Genomic DNA, 14,003 nt, shown 5'->3' with positions numbered 1-14,003 from the left:
GGAGCGGCAAGGCTTAATTTTAGAGCGCTTATGCTTTTTTTTTTTTTTTTTTTGCTGGCTCAACGCACGCGTGCGCAGGGCATGCACATTAAATGCGTGTGTCTGCGATGCACTGCCACCCATCCTGGTTAGCTCCGGAGCCACCCATGGCAAAGTTAACTCTGCACTTGCACGGTGAAGCATAAACATTCAGAAGACCTGTAAGCTGTAAATGTTTGGTGAGGATCTGTTGGAAGGGTGAACAGGCACATTTTCAGTCCATATGTAGCCACAAGCCTGCTGTGCTCGAGTTTATACGTGCGGAGCTTTCCTGCTATACTTCACCAGTGCACTTATTGTCATCAAATCCACCCAGCTGCAGACCCACACTTGTGTTTGGGGTCCCACATGCAGACTGCTGAGGTGCCATGGGGCAACGAGGATGAGGCTTTGGCTTCTCCGAGCGTGCCAGCCCAGCCCCTGCTCTCCTTTGGCAGAGGCAGGGATGGAGGTTCGGCGCTGGGGTGAAACCAGGCTCCTGCATGGGGAGGTCTGGCTGTAAACACCCATGTGTGCTCTTACAGCTGCTTCCCTGGTTGCATTTACTTATTGCCCAAATTTCTGTGGGGCTGATCGGGGTGGGAACAGGCAGGAAACTGGGCAGGCCCACCCTGCTCCGGCAGGCAGGCTTTGCTCATGGGGTGGTGCAGCGAGTGAAAACTCATCCCGCAGTCACGGCGGGTTTGAAACGAGCCCATCCTTAGAGGTGATGGTGAGGGTTTGCCTGGCAGGGGCAGAGCTGGAACACTCTGCTTTGGTTTATTGCGTTTTCTTCAGAGCTGAGCTCTGCGGTGCCCTGGGTGGGAGCTGCTCTTCTCAGCCCTTCAGGAACGGAGAGACCTCCTTGCCCAGGACACCACAAAAAAATAATTTCCTGCCTCTGGCAGCAGAGGAAGCGCCTCAGCTTTCTTCTGGGGTCTGGGAGAATAACGTGGGTGTTGCAAGGACCGTCACCCCACCCGCTCTGAAATGGCAGCATGGAAATATCTATTGCTTTAATAGCAAGCCCTTTGCTCAGCCCAGGGCAGGGCTGCCAACGCGCCTTACTCAAGCCTGCTCACTTCCTGGCCCTCGTGCCTGCCGTTGGCACAGGGCACTTTGGCTTCCTTGTCCTCTTCGGCCCAACCAGTGACTCAGAGGAGCTTTGCTATTCTTCACCAGGCTGTGAAGGGCTCTGTTCTCTCCTGACCTGCTCCCTCCTTCCAGTGGTCCTCACAAAAGCAGCCAGCCCCCGCGTGCCTTGCTCGGTGGCCGAGGGTGGTGGGAGCTGCTGTGCTGGGCGCTGGGGCTCTTGGCATCACCTCATCCCCGCATTTGGTGAGCAGGAGCGACGCGGCACATTGCAAAAGGGAGTTTTCCTCTCCCTCCTTGCACAGACGCAGGCGGCCGTGCGCACATGTGTGCAATATATTGTGGTCCCCGGAGACATCGCGTGTGCGTTACGTGCTGGCTCCCGTCGAGGTTCCCCTGTACATGCATGTTCGCTGCTCCAGCTCCCACCAGATCTTTTGCTACATTTTGGTTTTGTGGCTTCCCCTAGTCCAAAAAACGTGCTCTTCAGATGGGCACTGAGCGGCTGCTGTCACGGGCAGTGAAAGCTCTGCCAGGGCCAGACCCACCAGCAGCAACTCTGCCAGCCCAGGGGCCAGGCAGCGTCTCACCGTGGGTGCTGGGACCATGTTTTGGGGCTGGAGGAGCCGGTCCAGCACAGCCAGCCTCTTTTCTAGTGTGACAAGGGGCAGCAGCTCCTGCAATCCGCACATTTTGTCCCGCCTGCGTTCTCCCAAAGCTGCCAGAGATGCTTCCCTTCTCTTTCTCTCATAAAATGCTACTAATAAAAAGTTACGGAAAGCGTGGATGCCCAGGGGAGCAGTGCTGTTTGCTGGGGGAGGGAGGAGGGACCCTTGCCTGGATCCAGGAGGCGCTGGGATTTTTCTCCGGCAGCAGAGCAGTGTGAGTTACTGCTGTTTGTCTTCCCAAGTTCCTGTTTTCTTTCAGGGCCGCTCTCCTTCCCTGCTCAGCAGCCCGGCCAGGATGCAAACGCCGCTCGACCTGTGGCATTTATCTTTCACAGGGGACTTGCAGCTTTTCACCTCCTTCTCCTCTCTTCCTTGCCCTCCACATTGCAAAAGGCACAGAAAATATGGCTTACTGGAATTTTTTTTTTTTTTTTTTTTTTCTCGAAAGCATGTCACCCTGGAGGAGCCTCCATGGCACAGGGTGCACCACTCCAACCAATCACTTGGATGCCAGCTCCGATTTGGGCACGTCTGGAGAGAGCAGGGACCCCTCCCCAGGCACCCAGCCCCATCCATGGGCTGGCTGCAGCTGAGCATCCCAGGATTGCCCCATGCAACTACACGCCCGTGTCCCAAAAGCATTTTTTTCAGGTGATCTAAGGGTGCTACGATCATGCCGTGGGCATGCCATGCCCGAAGCCGAGCCTCATTCCTGGATGGGGATGTCTGAGCTGGCTCTTCCTCCCTTGTCATGGGGAGCAGCAGGTCTACATGTCCTGGCTATGGGTCCGGGTGGGCACCCCAATTGTCCTGCTCGCCTCGGCTAAAAATAATCAATGTTCCCAGCTTGCTGTGTCCTGCAGGAAATCGCTGCCCCTGCCTTGCCAGGCCGATGGAAACGCGTTGACGAGGCGAGAGGGGCCTCCGTCAGAGTTTCCAAGCAGCCGGCCAGCAGCCAGCAGATTATAGCCTGCAGTGTCATTGGGTTTTTTATTTTTTTTTACTTTTTTTTTTTTTTTTTTTTGTGCATTGAAAAAAACAAGGAGATGAGCCAAAATCTCTGAGCAAGGGGCTGGGAGCGAGGTCCTGGGTGTGCTCGGCTCCTCCCGGGGCCGGCGAACAAGCGAGGGCTGTGTGCGAGCCGGTGCTGCCCTGGCACCCACCCCAGACGTCGGCCACGCGCCGGGTCCGGGACGTCTTGGCCCTCTCCCTCTGCTCCTCCGCTTGAAAACACGGCGGGTTTGGCCTCTCTGATTACTGTTTTTTGGTGTTTAGGGAGTTTTTGGCACCACAGCCCCCGAGCGAGCCTGGTCCGGCAGCGCCCGGTGCTGGGCAGCACCGCAGAGGGGAAGGGAACCCCGTCTGCCTGGGGGGCTCCAGACTGGGGGGCTCCCTGGGCTGCTTTGGGGCTCAGCGGGGCCAGTTTGGGCTCTCCTCCATGTTTTAACGTCTCAGCACACAAACTTCTCCCACCTCCTCCCCGGCACGTAGGAGGATGGAGGAGCCAACTCCCGGCCCAGACAAGGGAAAGCTCTCACACAGCTCAGCGCGAGGGTTTGCAGAGCGAACCGGTGCTGGCCACGAGTGTTTTTCGGAGTCGGGGGGGACGTCTCCTGGGTGTGCAGGGGGAAATGTGAGCTGGTGGATGGATGCCTTCCCCACTTGCAGGCTCCTACCCCAGCTCAGGCATCCCCAGCCCTGCCCTCGGGATGGCTGGATGCGTTTTGGGGTGTACACGAGGAGGGGCATCGGTGTGTGGGGGATAGAAACGAGTCCCCGAGGGGCTGCAGGGACTCCTGTTGCTCTGCCTGGAGGAGGATGCTCAGGCTGAGGAGGAAGGAGCGGAGCAAACCCTGCCCGGGGAGAGGGGCCACGGCGCCGGGGAGGGGCTGGCCGCTCAACAAGGCTTCATTCAGGCTGCGGTGGGGGGCAGGTGGGGGCCAGGGCTAGTGGCCCGTGTGTGTTTGCAGGGAGGGGTCTGGAAATCATTAAAACAGCTCTTTAATTACCGGAGCGGGTGCCAGGAGAGCCCCGTGAGCACACACACATGTCCCCCCCCCCCAAGCCCTTCAAAGGCTCTCTGTGTTTGCAGCCGCTTCCCACCCCGGCCACACCAGTTTTCTGACGGTGGAAAAACAGCCGGGGAGTGAAGGCTCCTTGTTGCCCGAACAGCCCCGGGTTTGTGCGGCCGCCGGTGCAGCCCTGCCCGCCGGCTGCCCCCCTTCCTGCCCGCCGGCCGGTGCCAACAAGCGGCCCCTGTGCCGGTGGCGGGCCCGGTGCTGCTGAGCCCCTCCTCTCATGGGATGCTGCCGGGGCACCCCCGCAGCCAGCCCGGTGCATTCCTCCTCTGCAGCGTCAGGAGCTTGTTTCGAGGCACTCTGAGTTGTTTGGGGTTGGTTTGTTTATTTTTTTTTTTTTATTTTTTTTTTTTTCATTTTAATGGCTTTATAAGGTAGCGAGCTCGCACTGCGCTGCACCCACCCGCTGTGCAAACACTGGAGGGGTTGGGGGGATGCAAACCCCAGAGGGGTTTGGGGACAGCTGCCCAGCCCTGGGGATGCTGCTTGACAGCTTGAACCCCTCCTGATCCCCCCCTGCAGCAGCTTGGGGGTGAGCTCCCATCCCTGCTCCCAGCGCAGGCGGGGTGGGCAGGACCAGCCCTCCTGCCTCCGCCGTGGGTGGCCCCGGGATTCAGCCTCCCTAATTTCCCCAGCCTGGCTCTGCCATGCCCAACGGGGACCCGCAGCCCCCCCGCGCCCCGGCTGCATCCCGGGCGGTGGCGGGGCTGGGCTGTGCCCCCGTCCCCACGCGGGGCGGAGGGGCCGAGGGAGGAAAGGATCCGATGGGCTTACTGAGAAAGGCTTCATTATGTTACACATTCCCTTCGTTTTACGGCGCGGTTTTATTTATGGCCGGGGAAGGAAATGAGGAGCTTACGAGGCAGGCTAAGTCAAACACAGCCGCTGCAGAGCAGCCCTCAGGTTTGGCTGGGGCTTTGCTGGGAGGAGGGGGTGTCGGGGGGGGGATAACTGGGGGGCTGCTGCTTTCAGGGATGCCCAGAGACCCGAGCGGGCACCTGGGTGAGGGTTGAGCACCTATTTGGGTCTCCGCAGTGAGGAAATCCCAGTGAATGGACACAGGTCACACATGAGCCGGTCTTGGGCTGCAGTGATGGCATCGAAGCCCAGCGGAGAGCTGGGGGCCATCCCATGGCCCCCCTCACGCTGGCGGGACCCTCCTCGGCAGGCAGCGCGGGGCTGCCCCCAGGAAGGGCTCAGGCATTTGGGACAGGGCAGAACCTGCCCAGCAAACAGCCTCTGCCCCAGGAAAAGCCTCTCCCTGCCCTCCCACTGCTGGGGATCAGCCTCAAGATTTACAGGGTGGGGTGTCATTCCCATGGATCCATCCCTGGTGCAATAGCTCCTGGCATGGAGGAAGGCTTCTTGTCTTTTCACTTCCAGGTTTCATCCTCTGTGACTCCAGACAGTGATCGCAGCTCCCACACCCCAAGCCAGGGCTGTGTGTGCTTCTCAAACCCCGGCAGTGGGAATAAGAACTCCGGCTCTCGCCTCCCACCCTCCACCTGGCCCTCGCTCGCTCTGGGGTTCCCCAGGGCCGGGGCCGGTGCTTTCCAGGAGTGCCGGCCAGCGAAGATTGCTGGAAAGCAGCACCCGGGAAACCGCCAGCAAAGCCACGGCCGATCGCCCTCCCCGGGGCTGCTGACCACTGAGTTCTTGCCAGAAGTGACCAGCACCCTTGTTTCGGGCGGTGGAGGAGAGCCCCTGGGCTGGGGTGCTCTGCTTCGCCCCCATCCTGTCCCTGTCCCCCGAAGCAGATCATCCGCCCCTACCTCTGGCTGCGCTGCACTGCTTTGAAACCCTCCGCCTGTGTTTATTAATTCAGTTCCTCTCCCCCTTCCCCTGCCAGCTGCTCTCTCGCTCGCCTTCCCCCGGCTCCTGCCTGACAGCTTCAGGAAGGAAAAAAAAAAAGCCTTTTTGCAGCCCACGGACTCGGGGTTAGGAGAAAACATGCCCCCGGTGCTAATCCTGTGCTGCCTGAGAGGGGGGCTTGCTGTGTCACCCCGTGTCCTGCCAGCCCCCGACCCCCTGCCCAGCGCGTGTGCCTGCCTTCCCCACCCTTTCGGAGCAGCGTGAAGGAGCTGCTATAGCTAGAGGCCATAAAGCGGGGTCCAGGAGGCTTGGCTGGAGCTCCGGAGCTCCAGCCCTCGCTTATCCAAGCGTGGTTTTACAATGATTCAAGCAGCCCTAAAACTGATGGTATTTCCTGCGCTCTCCTGCTCGGCCAGATGCAGAGCCACGGAGGGGAGGGCAAGGAGCTGAGAGCTGGCACTGCCACAGCCCCGGCCGCACACCGGCTGTGTCCCCCCCCCCGACAAAGGTCATGGTGCTCTTAGGAAGAGCTAGCGGGGCGCAACCCCAAGGCGAGCACCCCCGAAGCCTGGCGGGTGCGGGAGCAGGGATGGAGAGCTTTTAATGAGCTGTGGCTAAACGCCTCTGGAGGAACTTGTGGAATAAGTCTGAGCTGGAAGTGGTGGTTGGAGTTTTTGCCCTGGGAAGCAAAGCAAGGGGAACAAGTGGGAGGATTTGGGGAAGCGGGAGGCTCAATGGGGCTTTTGTGCCGTCCCCTGAAGCGTGACTCAGGCTTGCTCAGGCTCCCACTGCCAGGAGAAGTTGGCCTGGAAATATTGTATCAGCCCCAGAGGACGTGGTTTCCAAACCATCCCAAGTCGGGTTTTGTTCTATTTTTTTCCCCTTCTCTTTCTTTCTTTTTCTTTCTCCCAAGTCATCTCCCCCTCTCTCGCCGGCTGGCAGGTTTTCCTGCTCCACCCTGCACATCCCAGCCCGTGCTCCCACAGCTTTCCCGACCCCAGCTCCGCACCGGCAGCTTCCCACCTGGCGAGGGACGGGCTTGCCGAGCTGCAGGAGGGCACGCGGTGGCATACGAGGGGACAATCCCCGCCAGCCCAGCGCTGGAGGAGCAAGGGGACCTTGGGGAGAAGCCTGGGCTGGAGGCTGTGTCACCAGGGGAGCGGGGCACCCACGGCGCACATCCCACCCGCGGATCCCCGAATCCTGTCCCTGCCTGCCCGACAGAGCCGGTGCCTGTTCCCGAGCCCATCCCCAGCCCCGGCGGGGGGAAGGAGCGGCAGAACCCAGCCAGGGGATGCTCACAGGCATCCCTGGAACGGCTGGACGTTACCGGAGAGATCCTCGCCTGCTGTCAACAAACAGCGCAGCCGGCGCTGGAGAGGGGCCCGTCTCCCGCCGCCCAGGCTCCGATGTTTCCCAGCCTTGCTTATGTCAAACGGCTCTTGGAAGTGCCAAGATTGAGGGGGGGAGGGTGGTGTGTATCGGCCAAAACTGGGGCGAAAGGGGGAAGGATGGGCACGAGCGGCGCACGGAGGGAGGTGCCGAGGTTCTGCCAGGAGCTACCTGCCGGCTTTAATTTCAGCATCCAGCGCTGTCCTCAGGGGTAGGGAAGGAGCTTTTAAAATGTGCAGCTCGGGGTGATCTGGCTGTAGCTGTGCTGGCAGGGCAGCCCCCCCCCCCCAGCACCCTGCACCCTGCAGGGATACAAGGGCCATGGCCGGGTTGGGCTTTCGGAGGTGCTGGGTGCTGCTAGGGGCAGAGATAACTGTCTCCACAGCCAGGGAGGGGGAACGTGGAAGGGGAAAGAGAGGATATTTTTTGCTCATCTGGGGTTGACGTGCTAAATTGTCTACCTTGCAGTTCTAACTGCAAAGAAAATGAGTATTTTTTTCACCCTTTCTAGAGCTGAAATCTCTGCCTCTTCTCTTCTCTTCTCTTCTCTTCTCTTCTCTTCTCTTCTCTTCTCTTCTCTTCTCTTCTCTTCTCTTCTCTTCTCTTCTCTTCTCTTCTCTTCTCTTCTCTTCTCTTCTCTTCTCTTCTCTTCTCTTCTCTTCTCTTCTCTTCTCTTCTCTTCTCTTCTCTTCTCTTCTCTTCTCTTCTCTTCTCTTCTCTTCTCTTCTCTTCTCTTCTCTTCTCTTCTCTTCTCTTCTCTTCTCTTCTCTTCTCTTCTCTTCTCTTCTCTTCTCTTCTCTTCTCTTCTCTTCTCTTCTCTTCTCTTTCTCTTCCCTTCTCTTTTCCTTTCTTCTCTCTCTCCCCATTCTTTCGGAGGTTCCCCCTCCCTACACTGCCTCCCCCTCCCTAGCCCTGTTATCCCCCTGGCTTTTCCATCTATGAGAAACAAGCCGCGGGGTGATGTTTATAGAGAAAATAAATGCCTGCTCTATTTCTAGCGCGGGGGGAACGTATAGCTGGCCGCGTGGGGCTGTGGGGGTGTGGAAGCAGGAGCGCACATCCCCTCCCAGGGCTGCGGGGCAGGACAGGAGGCTTTTCTCAGCCACATCTACCTCGGGCCAAAACTTCCCTCTCTCCTCCCTGGCTCCCAGAGGAAATGACCCTGGTGAGCCCAGAAATTTCTGTGGGATGGGATGAAGAAAACCTAGAAGCCCGGCTGAAGCCCAGGAAGAGGCTGGGAAGGGGAATGAGAAATTCCTCCTGACCTCCCCTCACTTTCTGCCTGTGCACTGGGGATCACCGGGGCGGGGGTTACAGCGTAAGAACAGATGGAAACATCCATTAACATGCCTGGGGATGGCACCGCAACCAACCCCCCCGCCTCGCCCACCTTCCCCCTGCGTGCCCACAGCAGAGAGGAAAAACAACCACCAGAAAGCCAAGATTTGGGCAAAAGAAGCAGCAGGGATTCACGGGGGCCATCCCGAGCTGACTCACAGCCCACGAAGGCTCCGTGAACAGCCAGTGAGTCACGGTGATGGAGGAATGTTACTTTTCTGTCTCCTTGGCATGGAGGCACGTGATGGGACTGGCCACTTCTTTGCCCCATGACTTTTTCTGCTCCCATTGATTTTTGGCAGCGCCCTCCCTTCCCTGGGATGATTTCTGTCTGCTACTGTCTGTCTGTCCAGCTGTCAGGCAGCCAAGAGCAGCCGTTGGGCGCAGGGCAGCTCCCAGAGGTATTGCACGGCGCGATGCACAACTGGCACAGGGGACACACCCGGGGAGGAAGGATGGAAAATGGGAATTTATCACCCTCTTGAATCCAGGGCATGGGGCATAAAACATCTTTTACCCCACCTCGCTGCTGGTTGGCTCAGAGGCCCTATTTGGTCTGTCCTGAGGATGTGTGACAGCTAATAAGTGACAAACTGGAGGCAAACCTGCATCCTCCCCATCCCGGCATCAGGAAGAGCTGCAGTAGTGCCGTTCCTCTGGTTTTAAGCCTGGCTTTGCAGAATCCAGAGCTGCCCTGACTCTGGGCTCTGCTTTGCAAAACAGCCCTTGGTTGTGACACTGTAATCAAAAGTCTCCGGTCCATTTGCAAACTTTGTGAGTAAAAAGAGCACCATGGAGGCATGCCCACACCCAGCGCAACAGCTCAGGGAGAAAGATCACAACACATTTCTCTTGATGTGATTTTTTCTGTTACTTTTACCCTAGGAAAGCTCTGCGGGGCATCCACCCCCGTGCAGCGTGGCAGTGTGTAACTAAGCGCTGGGCACAGTGAAGATGGCTCGGGGAAGGGCTGGTTTGGGAATAAGGGGCCTCCGATGGGCTCCCTCCTCGCTCCGTGTCTCCGGGAGGTTTGGAGGTACAGGGTGCTGAAGGAGCGTGGTTGCAAACTGGGCTGTGCTGCCTGCAGGCTTGCCATGTGCCTGCTAGGGTGGAAATGGCCTGGGACAGCCAGGTGAGACCCGGGAAGTGTACAGATACGAGCCAAGGAGTTTCTAGGACTTTCCCGGCTGAAGGCTGGGGGTGATGCTAACGCTCGGTGGGGCTGGCTTCCCAAAAAGGAGACAAGTCGGAGCCCAGCTCCTCCAGGCACCTGGAAAGGGCTGAGGGAGCGGCCCCTGGGAGCTGAGGCTGGGCTGAGCCAACGCCTGCTGCGAACAGTCTGTGCTTTGAGCTTTATTTAGGCACACAGACAGGATTAGCCTACCGCTTCTGAAGTCCTGTTACTGTCCAGCCTTCAACCTGACGTTAGTTCCTCTGGGTGAGCTTAACCCTGTCCTGCGATCTCGGAGGAATGCGCTTATTATATATTTGCCCACAGCCCTCTGTTGCTAAATATAAGAGTGAGATGAGAATATTCCTCCCCGATTCCCACGATACCAGTTTGCATTCTCCCCCCTTTTCAGCCATTTTCCTGTTCTTTCCCATCAGCTGGAAACTTTTCCAGCTGCTTGGAGCTATGACCTCAAAACATGTGGCGCATTCACAGAAAAGAAAGTTTGAATAAATCGGCCGGGTCTCCAAAAGTGGAGGAGAGGAATAGCCGAGGCGGGTCCCTAGATCTGATAACCCTGGATAAGGACGGAGCGGTCCTGTCTGGGTACCCTGGGGCAGAAAAGTTCCCTGCCCATGAGCAGTTACCCTGCACGGGGCAGCCATGGACAAACCGGGGCCACACTCTCCCCCTGGGACCCCCACCACCTCTGTTGGGTCCACCCGAGACTGGGGGGGTCTCATTTTTGGCACCCCCTTGCTGGAAGCTCGGGGTGAATGTTGTCCACAGAGACCCCACGCATCTGATTCCTTCTTCCCCCTGCACCCCTCCTCATTACAAACCCCTAGCGAGAGGGTTTTTGGGGAAGGGGGAGCTCAGCCCGCGGGTGACCTCGCTGGGAACCGGAGGCGAGTCAGGCTGTCTAAAAACAGTTTACTAAAGCTTCACACTCAGATGTCAAGAGGACAAGTTTTACGAGTATTTTTTTGTTTTTTTGATATAATCTAGTGTTTGTTGATGTGCATGGTGACTCTTTCCATTTCGGGCTGGGCAGAAAGCCCAGGCCCCCGAACCTGGGCTTGAAGGCAACACAAAACACAGGCTTCACCCCTAAAACCAAGCCTGTCCCCAGCCCCGTGCCCGGCACACTGCTGATGGCTGGCGTGGCTCTCCCTGATGAGGATGGAGGGATGTCCCAGGGCAGGCAGCCCATGGGAACGCCTGGCACAGGCGCTGGTGGTCTCAGCAGGGATGCTCCCGAGGGCAGGGAGCCTGTGGGAAGCTGGTGCCCAAGCCCGGGGTGCCGGCTGGCTTGTCTGCTTCAGCTGGGTGCACAAATAGTCCCCAGCACATCAGAAAATGGGCGTAATCTCCTGTCCCAGCCCTGCGGGTCCACGCCAGGCAGATGCTCACTGATCCCTGGAGCTGTGCCCTGGCCATGGGTGGTGTTACCTGGGGGGGAATCTGGGGTGGGGGTTGGCAGGTGCCAGTGAAAGCCACGTCCTGATTTTTGGGGTTGCTCCAGCCCATCCACCATGAAAGAGCTCAGGAGTGCCAGGGCAGCTCCGGGAGCCATCCTGGACACCTGAGCGGGCAATGGTTCCGCGTGGTGAAATCCCTGCCTGGGATGGAAAGATCAGGGCTGGAAGGAAGAAGACCACTTTGTTCATTAACAAAAGGGATTTTTTTTCCACTTGGCTTGCCAGGCATCCTCATAGTTTGGTGCATGGAAAAAAAAAAAAAAAAAAAAAAAAAGAAGGAACAAGGCCTGAGGGAAGGAAAGGAGTGTGTCCCGGAGGCCACCTGCTTGCTGTGGGGGGAATGGGGACAAAAAGGGACCTGCAGGGACCTTGCAGGTGCTGAGGGCCACAAGGCTGGGCTCTGGGATTGGCCTCGTCCTCCCTGCACTGACACAGGCTTGGATGCAGAAGATGTTTGGGAAGCAAAAGACCAGAGGTGGTCATGAATTCCTTTGGAAACTGCTTGGAGCAAGCCCTTGCCCCACAGCTGGTCAGAACCCCAGCACCCAGGGGGATGTTTGGGGAAGAGAAACCGCCCAGTGAGATGTTAGTTTTTGGGTGAGTTAGGAAAAAAGAAGGTGCTTTTAAACTTCACTTCTAAAGCTGCAGATGCGGCTGACCCAGTGCGAATGGTTGGTTAGACCCCAAACACAGCTTGGAGGGTCAGGCTAAGGTGCAGACCTGTCCGGAGGAGGGTGAGATGCATGTCCAGACCCCGCAGAGCCTGCTGAGGCTTGGACCATTGCAGGTACAAGCATCCCGGGGCAGGGGAGGGAGCAGGAGGCAGAAGGCGCAGGGAGGAGGAGGCGCAGGGTGGGCCCAGGGCTGTGGGACAGCCGTCGTGATGCTGCGGCAGGGCACGCCGCCGTGCCAAGAGCTGTGTGGTCAAACCTGGCCACTTCTTGGGGAAAACTGGATATAAATCACCCTCTCTGCTCCCCGCCCAGCCCGTGCCCTGCAGTAACCCCGCTGACCAGCTCTGTCCCTGTTGTAGCAGCTAGAGTCCCCTGCCCTCCCCGCTGCCGGGGGCCAGCCCGTCCTGCGGCACCGTGGTTCCTTCTCCTGGGGGACACCCTCAGCCCCGGGTGGTCCCTGGTGCCTCATCACCCGGGGGGTGATCCTGCACCCCTCTGGGGCTGTGCCAGCAGGAGAGGCGAGCCCCTCGCCCCATGCACCCAGCCACCCCGGGGAGCGCAGGACAGACGGACGGAGCAGAGCCGGGAGGTAACCCACACCCTGACAAATGCTGTCCAGCCCTGCACCGGCGCCCTCCAAACCCCTGTTCCTCAGATGAGGGGGGCTGCCCTCGCAGACAGCTACTGTGGCAAGGCCAAACACAGGCAAGGGAGGGCTGGCTTTCCCCGCTGGGGCTGCAGGACGTGGCCATGCTCCATCCCCATGGCAGAGCAGGGAAGGTGCCTTTCTCCCGTGGGCTGCCCACGGCACAGACCAAAGCCCTGCGGCTCCTGCATGTGTGCGGGGAGCGAGCTCCATCCCACCCAGCACCACGCTCGCGTGTGGCCCTGGGGGAAGCACCAGACCCAGGCGGGGTACACAGCATCCCTGAGAGCCGCCGTGGGTCAGCAGCCCCGCTCCCTCCCTCGGCTTTCCCTGCAGGGTAACCTGGACAAAACACCCTGCCCCAAAACAGCCGCCTCTCCTTGCTCCTGCCAGCTTGGCGACAGGCCCCCCCACACCTCAAGGAGGGACAGCCAGCACCCTTGGGTGCCCACACCGCTTGCCGCTGGGTCCCCATCCCTCCCAGCCCACCCCATGCACCCGAAGATGAGCCTTACCCGCCCCCCCGGGTTTCTCACCGCTCCATCCCTCGGGGGGGGGGCTGGAGGAACGGGGCTTACCTCCGGGCGGGGGTCCCGCGTGGAGGGGCTGGTGCTGGCAGGCCAGCAGCAGCAGCAGCAGCGTGGCGATGCCACCTCGGGCACCCATGGTGTCCCCAGGGGCTGGAGCAGCGGCTCAGGGCTCCGGGCAGAGCACAGCCTCCGCCAGCGCCCGCTTCCAGGCGAGGGCTGCTGCTACTACTATATTTAATAAAGCGGAGTGAGGGAGGGACTCGTAACTTCTCCCGCCTGTCAGAAAGGAGGAATTCGCTCAGATTACAAAGTCAATTTTCTCTCTTAAAGGGCTAGAGGCCCCCGCCCACCCGCTGCTCAAAGCACCCTTGTTCCCGCCGGGGCGAGGCGAGGGAGGAGCGGCCACTGCTGCCGCCGAGGGGGGAAGGAGCCCGATATAGGGTGTGATGGGTGGCTCTGGAGGCACCTCTGGGCGAAGCAGGGCATCCGTGGCTCTCCCCAGACACTTTTCGGGGAGCAAACCCAGCTCCTGGTGCCCATGAAGACCCAGAGGAGCGGCTCGGTCCCGAAGCCGTGTTACCCATTCCCGGCCTGCCTGCCGCCGTGCCGCCTTCCCTGCCGCCTGCCGCAGCAGCTCTCTAAACCTCGCACCTCTCTCAGCAGGAATAAAGGCAATCGGGATGATCCTCGGCCTTCGGGGTTCATAACAGTCCAACCATGCTAGCGTGGCACTGGGAAAAAGAGCTTTCCAACTTCTCCCCCCAGTGCAAAGATGATGCCACACGTGTTCAGTTCGAGGTCACAACCTTTCAGCGACGCAGCGTCCCACCCAGCCTGGGTCCCTGCTCCTCATCCTGCCGAGCCCCAGTGGGTTTCGGGGCTCCCCTGGCTCACGGTGCAGCTCGTCTCCCATCTCTCCATCTCCCTCCAAAGCTGCTCCTGGCCTCGTGCTCGGATCTTGCGCAGCACACCCCTCCTTCCTCCTGGCTGTCTGAATTTCAGGTCCTTTTTCCCCCGTGCTGTGTTTCACTGATGGATTACGTGCGGCTTGTTTCCTGCTGGTTTATTTCCAACCTCTTTAGGGCCCTTGGTGTGACTTTGCT

At 59.2% G+C, this 14,003-nt stretch overlaps 1 protein-coding gene across 1 annotated transcript in view; it reads right to left on the bottom strand.

The window, feature by feature from the left end:
- Positions 1–13,120, bottom strand: part of CSPG4 (chondroitin sulfate proteoglycan 4) — a 29,191-nt gene extending 16,071 nt beyond the window's left edge. The window contains exon 1 of the mRNA XM_032990399.2: positions 12,949–13,120. Within this exon, the coding sequence (XP_032846290.2) occupies positions 12,949–13,036 (88 nt within the window). The 5' untranslated portion in view covers positions 13,037–13,120. The remainder of the gene's footprint in view (positions 1–12,948) is intronic.
- Between the last annotated feature and the right edge of the window lie 883 nt (positions 13,121–14,003).

This window comes from Tyto alba, unplaced genomic scaffold (assembly GCF_018691265.1).
Source record: "Tyto alba isolate M040663 unplaced genomic scaffold, T.alba_DEE_v4.0 Super-Scaffold_41, whole genome shotgun sequence".
Classification (NCBI taxonomy): domain Eukaryota; kingdom Metazoa; phylum Chordata; class Aves; order Strigiformes; family Tytonidae; genus Tyto; species Tyto alba.
The sequence above is the reverse complement of the archived record's forward strand: the minus strand, read 5'-3'. Positions and strand labels throughout refer to the sequence as shown.